Source organism: Gavialis gangeticus, unplaced genomic scaffold (assembly GCF_001723915.1).
Source record: "Gavialis gangeticus isolate Ggan-Ray unplaced genomic scaffold, GavGan_comp1, whole genome shotgun sequence".
In the NCBI taxonomy this organism is placed as follows: Eukaryota; Metazoa; Chordata; order Crocodylia; family Gavialidae; genus Gavialis; species Gavialis gangeticus.
Genome location: NW_017729007.1, coordinates 4,945,693 through 4,957,411, shown reverse-complemented (window position 1 = coordinate 4,957,411; position 11,719 = coordinate 4,945,693). Strand labels below are relative to the sequence as shown.

Below are 11,719 nucleotides of genomic sequence, written 5' to 3'. Positions count from 1 at the left end.
GCTGCCTTGCTGCAGGCCTTTGCCACCTTGCGCTGGATGGTGAATTCCAGCAGGCAATGATCACTGTCACCCAGGTGGTCGAGCACCCGCAGCCTCCTCACCAGGTCATCTCCCGTGGCCAGCACCAGGTCCAACAAGGCGTCTCCCCTGGTGGGGCTGTGCACCTCCTGGGTTAGATGGAGGTCCTGCATTCTGGCTAAGAACCTACATGAGCAGTCAGACCTGGCTGACTGCTGTTCCCAGCAGATGTCCGGGAAGTTCAGGTCTCCCATGACTACCACATCCTTAGACTTCACTACCTCTGTGAGCTGACCTAAGAATTGGTTAGAAGAAATGGTTAGAGGTATGAAAATTACACTGCCATAAAACTTTCAGTTTTGATAATCAAAAGAACTCACCTTGAACTGTTTCTCTAATCTTGTCTTTCCTGTTGGTCCAGGTATTAAGAGAGTATTAACATAGGCATGAATGTGACTCTCAAGGACTTCTGTTTCTTTACTGAGTATGGCTTCAACCAACGCATCATGGATAAAGATGTATTGTTCCTAGGAAATAGCAACAAATAATCTAGCTCTAATAGCTGTCAGTAATGCTCATGGACACCACCTTTGACCAGTGTGTCACTGTTGGCTGAAGACAATATTTCTAAAGGATTGTGAATCTTACTTCTATAATTTAGGATGTTGAAAGTTTATTCAATTACCATATTTACTTGAATATAAGATGACCCTGAATAAAAGACACCCCCTCCACCACAATAGAGATTTATAAATGTTATAATTTTCCAGGTATAGAATCTAATTATTGGAGCTTTGTCTTGAATCTGTCCCCTTGGTGGACAGGTAGCCGCCTTGCCCTCTGGCCCCTGCAACTTCTTCCCCCTGAAGTCCCTTCCCCCCTTCCTTCCTTTCAGACCCTACTCTTCCTGAGCACGTAGAAGGGGCAATTTGAAAAAACTGATCTTGAAATAAACATACCTGTGGTAATTCACATACAGACCAATTACTACAGATATACTACAGCTATACCTCTATCAACTTTCCTTGTGACCACTGTGGTTCACTTGACAGTCCAAAACACCTTTATAGCTACACCATTCTCATTCCAATTACAAAACTGCATGGTGCATGCCTGTTCACCTGTCACTATTATCTTCAACTTTCACAGTTACATAGGGGACCACCTCAGTGTCCACTCCCCTACTCCTTCTCCCCCCTCCCTGCCCAACTCCTCCACCTGTTTCCCAGTCTTTTAACTCATCATTGTATTCATCATCAATTTATGCATGATATTAGTCCAAAGCAAAAAGGCTCATGATTTACCACATAGTTCATTGGGTTGGGCCCGACCAGAGTCAACAGCATTTAAAGCCGTGGTGACCCCACAGCTCAGCACTGCTCAGTAATTGTGTGTACTCCAGATATCTCCCACAAAGGATCCATGTGCTAATTAGACCCCCACTCACAACTGGAACCGCATGTTCTTATCATGAGTCCTCCAAAAATTGATATGCATATGAGGTACAGGGCAACCTGGTCCAGCTCCACCTCATGGAGGATGGGGCCACACTAGTTAACCAAACTGAGAGAGGGGGCCACAGAGGGATACTGGGTGAACTGCGTGAGGTCCTGTTTGATGATGTTTATCAAACATTTAAGGCTGGTGAAGAAACAGGAATCATTGGAAATGGGAAAGAAAGGCACAGCTCAGTTGAAATGTATACAATGTCCTGGCCATGGGTGATTGGTGCCTCCTGAGTTGGGCGGGGGGCACTTGCCCCCCCAACGGCCAGTCAGTGACCAGGGGGAGAGGGGTTCCCCCCATGGCCGATTGCACTGACCCAGAAGTGGCAGCTGAAAAATTGCAACTCTCCTGGTAGAAACCATGAGTTTATGGGCAATTACAGTTTCTCCCAGGATACTGAATGTCTATACACTTTCCTGTTTCTTGACACCTGTAGAGACCATGAGGCACTGAGGAGAGGGAAAATGCTCCCAATACCTTCTTGAGACTGTGGTCACCCTGGTCTGAGGAGGACGCAAGGAACAGCTCCCAGTTCCAGGAGAAGTTGAGCGATGGGGAAAGGCTCCCATGCTTTTCACAGACCAGAGTAGCCCTGGTCTAAAGAAGGCATAGGAGACAGCAGCTTCTGCCTCTCCTGTAGACAGGGAAGGGAAGGGTAAAATACTGGGATTAGGGTCCTCAGTCTGACCAACAGGCAGAGGGTTGGCCCTGCTGCTCCAGTTCCTGTGGAAATGCTAGGAGTGGAACAGGTGCTGCTCCCCACTCTTCACCAAAATCACAATCACCTAGTCTTGGGAAGGCAGGAAGAGTAGAGGAGAGGGGCTGGTTGCAGGCTGAATGCCTGTACTGCTCCCTCTCCCAGAAATATTTCTAGTGGTAGAAAATTTAAACCACTAGAAATGAAAATCTGTTTGCGGCCTGTCATAGAAGCTGGCATTAATTCACATAATGCATCTCTCTTTTTACCTCAGTCTGCACCAAATAGTTCCTTTGTGTACGTATGTGTTTCAAGAATCCAAATATATTGACCGTTCCTTCATGCTGAATTTGGTGCAACATGCTGTCCAGTACTATGTATGTGCCTGTTCGCCCAACACCAGCACTGCAAAATAAAAGAAATGCATTTGAGCCTAAAGCTTAAGAGAAGAACTAGTGTGAGGTGAATTCCTGTATTACTCTCTATAAACCAGTTTGTCAATAAACATAGAAAAGCTTTCTTTTCATATTCGAGCTCTTCAACACCTGCACATATCATATATATGCCAATATAAGGGAAGGCAGGCAATGATGAAGAATCCCTTCCCTTCCTCCCCAATCTTATTTTTAAAGGTGCAGATCTAATTCTCAATTCCTCCAAAAATTGTCTCAACTTCCCTATTGAAATAAGAACAGTAGTTTCCTGGTGGTCTATGGTTTTCAGGATTCTGATGCTCTTTAGGATATTTTGCAATGGGCATTGGTAACATGTTATAGAAAGTGTGGAATGGCATATGCCATTGCTTTAGGTCTTTGATGTTCACAGAATCTATTTTGTGACACACGTCATTTAAAAGGAGAGGCTGCATTTACCTCACTTTGAACATTCAGGTGATGTCTAGGAAGCTTTCAAAGGATGGTTCTAGGAAGAATCAGAGCTACTGAAAGAATGCTAGAAAATGAAAATTGTACTGCCCTTAGCTAAGGAGGCAGAAGCAAAGCATGAGGCCCTCCTAAAAAGAACAAGAAGAATGGGATTTAATTTTTTTCTTTTCACCCTTTTAACTCAATTTGGTCAATAGTCAAATTGAAAAAAAGTGACCATTTATGTGAAAAGGCAATTGGTGTGCAAGTACTTTAGGACTCAGTATAGTTCCATACTCACATGTTAAAGACAAAATTGTATTTATATAAATGTATAGATTTATAAAGTCAATGTAAAGTTAAGCTCCTTTCTTCAAATTGATAATCCAATTTCACTGAATGATAATTGCAACTCTGTATAATGGCTAGATACAAATTAGTCTTGTAAGCACCTCTGTGGGGCTTTAAACATCTAACTGTCCAGACTGGCCACAAAATTGCTTAGGTACTTTTATAATCAGTAGTGGAGATATGTGTAACAAAAAAACTTGAGGCTTCCATTTTGTCCCGAAAGGTTTCAGATTAAGCTTGTGCAAATACTCAGAAGCCATCAGTATTTGTGCTGCAAGATGTCTAACAACCGGCTAAGCCCCTGATCTCATAGGCATGATAAGCACACTGAAGTCTTGACTGACATGAGCAGAACTGAATCACTACAATGCACAGCTCCCCACATTCATTCTTGAAAATGGGGGTGGGGTGATGGTACCACCTACTCAGTATCAGTAAAGGTGAAAGTATTTCCACAGAAAGCAAGACATCTAAGTGCTTGACTCTCCCCTCTGCCCATGGGGACTCAAACCTACATCTCTCATTTCCCAGAGCATGCCATAACAACTGGAGTACAGACTAATTTGGGTGAAGCGTCCCTCTCCCTCCTGCTGAATTTGGGCTACTGGGCACAAGTCATGGGGCCAGAAGACAATCAAAGAAGAAAAAGTGCAAGCCTAGTGCAAAAGCACTCTATTAGAAGATGGAAATAAATGGTCGTTTCCAACTGCCAGGGTTATTTCAATTTTTAGCCAGTGACTGTATAATATAAAATGCATAAACAGTCATGAGAGTATGGACTGAAAACAAGGTTGCCTGCCCATCCAGGGGTATACCCTCATCACTGGATTCTGGGTCTGGCTCCTCCTTACTTGATCTTCTTCTGGCCCCAGGAATCTTGTCAGCTACACTACTTTGTGATCCAGCTTGAACAGGAGAGGAAGAAGTCTGTCTCCCACCTAGACTACCTCCTAGCCTGGTGGTTAGGGCACTCATCTGATACAGAAGAATCTCCCCATAGATTGAGGAGATCCTATAAGCCAGAGCGCCCACTTCCTGGACATTTTTCAATCACCAGGCTATTTTGCATCTAATATACAGCCTGAGTCAGATGTTCAGGTTCCAAACAGACGCTGGAGTTCCGAACCTGTTCAGCAGACTGTCCTACAGAGGCAACTGTCTCCATAGAGTATACAGGGATCCTAGAAGCCAAACCCTATCAATTAGCATCTCTGTCATGGGGCAAGACTTCTATATTTAGCTATTTCAGTGTCTAAATGGAAGTACTTATGAGAATGCTTTGGACCTGACCCCAGTGCAAAATTTGGAAAGAGCACAAAAATGTAACACTGAAGGTGTCCATATTAACAGCACATTATTAAGACATATTATATTAAAAATACTGCCTGGCACAATCTTTGCTTATTATAAATTACAAAAGTGGAGCAACAAAACCATTAAAGAAAGAACATAAGGAAGTAAAATGTCATTGTTAGGAATATTTTCTCTGTGTAACCTGAAAAGGGAATCAAAACAACTAGCTTACAAAACTATCTGCATGTGACTCAATGGAGAAGTCTGACTGAAACCATACAACTTACCATTGCTAAAAAAAATGACAATATATTATGCTGAAGATTTCTGCCTTCTTTGGACATAGACCTCAACCCACATTCTTGGAAGCTCTGCTTTTGGACTTCACAGAGCAGAGATATCATCATAACAAAGAAAACATGGTAATTTGATTTTCCCAGGAGAAAAATAAGTTTCAGAAAAATTAGATCATCCCAGAAAAAATATCTTTGTTTGCAGCATTTCTGAAGCAACTTTACCTGTGGGCTTCATCAGAATCAGCTCCAGAAGGACAGATTTCATGAGGAGGTTCCCTTTTCAATTGTTCCATCAAAGTTGACGTACTATAGTGGAAAATCAGAACCTGCTTATATATTTTACAATAACCTGGTCTCCACTGGTATTGTGAAGTAATCCCAGGGCCTACAAGCAACTTTCAACCAATTTTCCCTACCAGCTTCAGTCTTAGTGAGCATTAGGAGCACACTAGGAGCACACCTGCCTGCAACTAGAAGCAGAGCTCTTACAGTCCCCCAGAATTCTCCTCCATTGCAAGCCAGTGACAGAGCATAGAGCAATATTAAGAACAAGAGTTGTAGCTTGGTGGGAATTGTATTTATTCTTCTTTGTGGCATAGTCTCTTTCTATAATTGTTTTGTATCCCTGCACCAAACAGCTGAAAAAAACAATGGGCTAAAAACACTAGAGATACATATCTTTGTAGAAGTGAACAATTATAACAATATATCTGTCAGGTAAGTCCTTAGCTACCAAAAAAGCAATATATAAATGTATAAAAATTAAATAAAAATACATTTTGCAAAAACATGAATGTTGCACAGAGCAGCATCCCCTTGTTTACAGTCATTGGGAGATTCAGGTATATCTGCAATGATTTTTATGGTCAGCACCAATTGTCTTCAACCAATTTGAGCCATGTGATCTCATTCTTCCCCTCCATATCTATGGGCCCTGCCACACATTCAAATTAAAGCAGGATAGAAACCAGCTTTAAAGTTGTTACACATTTTCAAGTACGAACTTTATAGCTGGATGGCTCTTTTTTATAACGGAATGGACATCCTTACGGCATGATAATTACTTTGTGGCAGGTCTAACTTCACTGCACAATTACCCAGTTAATTGCATGATCATTACTTTGTACATGTGACCAGTCTAAATCTGATTAACCAGTTAATTATGTAGTAATTACTTTGCATATGTGGCCCATCTAAACTTTTTACACAATTAACCAGTTAAATGAGTAATACATATAATGTGTGGCAGGGGCTCGTATCCTACATTCTATCATTGTGCTTCTTATTTGAGAAGTGGAGCCCTTCTAGGAATCAATTTGTGAACTATTCATATTTTTTCCAAGACACATCTTTACTCTTAGAGAAAGGAAGTGCAGCGCAAGAGTCAGAAGTCAAGACTAGAGAATTGTGAGATTGACCACAGAAAGTCTGTCAATATCAAAGTCTGTTGTGCTCAAATTGCAGAAAGGAGACTAGAAGGCAAGAGGAGACAGGTTTAACTTTAAACAGCAAGCTCAGCAGACCTTCCATGATCAAGCTAGACTGCTTTTAGGGGCTGAGTTAAGATTAATGCAAACTGTTGGGGCGCCTATACATGAACAGCGAGGCTGCTCCAAGTGCTGTAATTACAGTGCATCAGAGCAGACTTGATTAATTGAGTCTGTTGGAGTGTGGTAATTACCATACTCCAGCAGCCTCCAGTGTCTTGTGTATTAGTGTCCCCATGCTGCAACATAATGGTGGGGGTGCTTTAACTAAAGCTTGTTGTTTTCAGCATGGGGACATTGATACACAAGATGCTCTGGGTGCTTTAATTCAAGTGGCTCTCAGAGCTGCTCTAATTAAAGTGCCTCCTCCCTGCCCCCCCCCCCCCAACTTGCAGAACATGTGTAAACCCCCTTGGTGACTAGAGGGACCTTAAGGATGATACTATTAATGTAGACATACCCTCAAAGAACTTGCACAGCTGAGTACTCAGCTTTATAATAGCTAGAACTACTGCTACAGGATTTCATCTTCCTTCTTCAGTAGTTATATAATATTAATGTAAAATGTGTTTAATATCCCAGTCAGAAATCCATTTTTTCCCCAAATAAGTTACAAATTAAAGTGAATTTTACTGAAGTAAAAATCACACCTGCAATGAACCACAACAGGCCCAACAGCATGGCGCTTAGCATATGATGCCTTCCGTACAAAAGTGAGCACAGGCAGAGTATATTCTGGAACACCCATATCAGGCCACTGGGTATAATGGTACTGTGTTACTACACGCCCGCTGGACCTTCCTTTCTGGGAACCCTGAAACAGAAAATAAATATATATACATATATATAAATAGATGAAGCAAGAGGAAGGTCATTTGTTTCCTGTTTTATTTGTGTAGTTTAATGCTTTATGTTGTGCTTGAACTACCTTAGTCCCTATTCAGTAAAATCTATACCTAGCTTCTCAAATACTAACAGCAGAAGCATGTAGTTATATATATGCTATAATGGCCACCCTGTATCTTACCTCCAAAGGAACACTATGGGCCAATTGGTTTCAAATGATACTACTAAGTACTGAATGAAGTCCTAGATGGGGCTAGGAGTCTAGGGGGGAAATCACAATCTAAATCCAGCATGCAAAGGGAAAGATAATGTTTTTGTCAGCAATGAATGGTAAAATGACCCAGCTCTAGTCCCTCAGCACCAGATGGTTGAAGGATTAAAGTGCTATTCAGAGCTCAAGCTTCATTTTTTTAGAAGTGACAGCAGGGCTGTTTCTTACTACATTCCTTGCTGCCATTTCTAATACATACAAGACATCTTACTCTCCTATTTCTTTCACAATCTCATATACATTTACACTTGTGTAAACAAGAGAATCAACAGCTTGCCTTTGATGTCAGTAAAACCAGACTGTGACCACCTTCATTAGCATTACTCCCAATCTGAGTAACAGGAGAATCTAGTTTGATATTTTCACGGTGCTTCTCAAACAACTCATGATACCTGGAATATTTGCACTGGTATCATCAGCATTGCACTGATGTAAATAAGTAGCTGACAGACAATGCAATCTCCTAAATAGGAGAACTTTGTCCAATTCAGTGGAGAATTATCTCCAAGACAATCTTGGATAAAATTATATTTGGATAAAGTTACACCTTAAGTTGCTTTGTCTGTGCCCATGCTAGCAAGTTATTGCTTGCTCTTCCGCTGCCTAGTGGCAAATCACAGTAAGAGCCACCTAATGTATAAGCTACCCCAAGATGTCTGCACTGATTATTCTGGTGTAATTTACAGCATAAAACTGTTGTAAATTACATAAGATACATGACTGTCTGTTCATGCCTGTACTTGTTAAGAAAGAGAACGTATGTTCTCAATAGCAATTACCATTAATATTCTAACTGGGCATTAGATAGGGAACATGTTTCTCTTCTGAAGTTGAAGAAAGTTTTGTCTGTCTGTCTATGACCTTAAGGTTATGACCCTATCAGTGTAGGCATAACCTTTCAGTCTTGGCACAGTTGAGTACTCAACCTTTTAATAGCTAGATCTAGCTGAAAATCTGAAGGATTCAACTGTTAATACATAACATCAAGCAGTTAATATTTATTTTTAAGTTCTGAATGTTATAAAAAATGCCTGTGTACAGACAGTCCTCTGAGATGTCACCAACCTTTTTGACTTTGGTGTTTCTAATAGTAAAATTCCTCACAGTGTAATAGGCAAGTATATGAACGCTCTTCTGAGTCACCAAAAAATTCCCATATTCTTCACTACCATCAGCAGGCCAGTATTGGTCACACTTCCTCTGTTATAAAAAATAAAAACATGGTTTGAAAATGTATCAGTAAAATGAAGTAATTTGAGGGTATAAAATCCCATAGAAGTCAATGGGAATTCCATATATACCAAGTTTAGCATAGCTGATCATTAGTTCAACAAGTTTCTAAGTGTATTTATGTATTAGCACAGACATGTTATGTAAAAGAACATTTTCATTCAGGATATGCTGAAGAGAAGTGAAACCTAGAATAAGTCCTCAGAGCTTTAAGCACATTTTAAAAATATAATGCTTTTTATCCTTTCACATCACCAAAAGAAATATCATTCAGTATTGAAGCAATATGAACAATTCTTGAACTGGAACCTGTGTGTTATGTCCCCAGCTGAGCCCAGCTCCATGCACAGCCACTCCTGCAGTGCAGAGCAGGGTCAGGTCAGAAGCAGCTCTGGCCTCCCTACTGTGCCTATGTCGACCAGGGGCAGTGGTGGGTTCCTTCTTCCAGCACCTGTTCCTGGCCAGCAGGGGACACCTGGGGGCTGGGGTAGGGCAGGGAGCAGGTGCTGGAAGGAGGAACCTGTGTGCTGCCACCCTTGACCCAACTGAGCCCAGCACCCCATGCAGCTTCTTCCTGCAGTCTCCAGCAGGAGCAGCTCTAGGGTTTCACCCATATCTGGGTCAGCTGGAGACAACAGGAGTGATAGCAGTCACTCCCTTTTCTCCCCTTCAAGCACCTGATTCTGGCTTGATCCATGCCTCTCCTGCATTCGCCCATGGTCTGGGGGGCAGTGTGCCAAACACCCTCTGGTAAATCTTGGATCTACCCGTACTGTGAAGTCCCCATTTTTAAAAATTTCAGGACAAACATTTATGGTGGGAAAAGTGTTTTACAAAACATAAGTTATTTTATGCTTGCTTTTGAGATGAAAACCTGCATTCTCTTAGTGCTTAAAATAGCAAAGACTTTTGTTGAGATGCAGATTCGTGCACATTTTGATCTAAATGTCACTCTTCATACACTAACTTCTTAATATCATCGTTTTAGGAATAAGATGAATTCTGGACAATTATAACAAATTTATGTGATATTACAAATGAAATGGAAGAAGCCATGGATAAATGTATAAATAGTGACACTAATTTGGAAAGTACTGTAAATAGTTATCTGGGGATGTTTTATTAACTCCTTACCAAACTCAGAAAGCAAAAACTGTTTACAAAGCACATTAAGAGGAAAAGACAATAACTTATTTTATAACTATTTAAATCTAAAGACTCTCATTCACAATCATGTATGTTAAAAAGGTTATTAAGACCTGAAGGACTTTGATACAGGAATGAAAAACACTTGGGTCAGCCTCCTTAATTCCCAGCCCAAGTCCTGCATTCAAGACCCTGGCTGCCTTGGCCCACTCTCAGCCACACATCCATTTTATTTTAAGGGTTAGAGTAGATGACCTTAAGAGGTCCCTTTCAGCAATACTTTTCTTAACCATTGATGGTACTAAAAGGTTATGACAGAAAACAAAGTAAAAGCCACTAGCATAGAGATGTTCTAGCAGTTACCTGCCAAAAAGACAAAAGTTTAATTATAACATTAAGAAAAATTACATCTCTGCTTCACAGTCAAAAGCAGGTTGCACATTCTCATTCACTAAAAATCCTACCAAGACCTTACTACCAAGACCTTTCCATGACGATACTGAACCAATGAAAAGTGGCAATGGACAATATCCGACTTCAGCAAAGCTCCAGAAAAGAGTTCCTACTTACACCTTCCGGGAGACTACAGAAAAGAATATACATTTCTCTGAACTGAGACATTTCTTTGTCCTTATATTCTCTGAAATTTACTCATTTTGTACAGTGGTACGACAACATAAGTAAAGTCTGGTAAATAGAAATGGTGGGATTTAACTGAGATGAAAGATTCTTGATATTAATTAAACTAGATTTTTCAAGATTGCTTCTTGAATGGTTTTTAAAAAAGTAACTGAATCTAGACATTTTCTTTGGGTCCATAGGACTTAGTAAAAATCACTCAATGTTATCTTTTTATAAATTATTTCAGTTGTTATCCTCAATAAAATAAACAGGATTTGCCATCTGTTAAACAAAATTCCCTGTCCCTATAGACTGTTTAGTTATCTAGGATAGGCAAAAAATGACACACTACTGATACTGGGATCAATATCATTTTAGTATAATATTATCTTATATAGGACAAAGTGTCTCCAGAGAGACCAGTCTACGCTTAAGATGTAAACCATGTTAAAACTCTCCACAGAGAACTATACAGAAGAGACTGTATCTGAGGCCCATGGCAGACATTAAACTTAAGACATGATAAACCAGTTAATAGCCTTACAGTGTAACCTGGTTCAGATGATTAATGGTGTAATAAAAGAAGAAACTTGCCACAAAGTTATTACATATAGTTTGATCATTAGTTGATCATTATACCAGGCTCTTCCTGCACTAACAAGTACGGTGTGATTTGGATCTGATCTCTGATCCCAAAATCATACCTTCTGTCATGCATGCGTGCGACTGTTAGGATTAGATCCCATCACACCTTTAAATTAACTTCTGTCAGTGGCCTGAAACACTCATTGTTTGCTGCTTGTGTTTTGTTTTCTCAATTTGTTATATTTTTTTCTGTAATAATAAAATAGTGATAGATACTCATAGGCAGAGGGAGCAAAAATTATTTGGGGGGGCTGAGCATGTGCACACATGCATGCACACACCCTCCCAGCAGGTAAGTTTGTGGGGGAAGGGGCAGGGGGATGGGAAAGGGCCACGGGGGGAGCAGATTGAGGGCCCAGCAGTGAGGGAGGGAGCGGGGCACAGGCAGGACCCACTCGCTCCGTTCCCTGCTCCTGCAAAGCAGTATGTGCTCAGTATTGGAAACAAAC

The 11,719-nt window shown here is 40.8% G+C and overlaps 1 protein-coding gene across 1 annotated transcript in view; it reads right to left on the bottom strand.

The window, feature by feature from the left end:
• Positions 1–11,719, bottom strand: part of PTPRZ1 (protein tyrosine phosphatase, receptor type Z1) — a 210,128-nt gene that overhangs the window by 17,159 nt on the left and 181,250 nt on the right. The window contains 5 exon segments of the mRNA XM_019509246.1: positions 399–545; positions 2,491–2,626; positions 5,247–5,330; positions 7,162–7,325; positions 8,694–8,828. Coding sequence (XP_019364791.1) covers positions 399–545; positions 2,491–2,626; positions 5,247–5,330; positions 7,162–7,325; positions 8,694–8,828 — 666 coding nt within the window.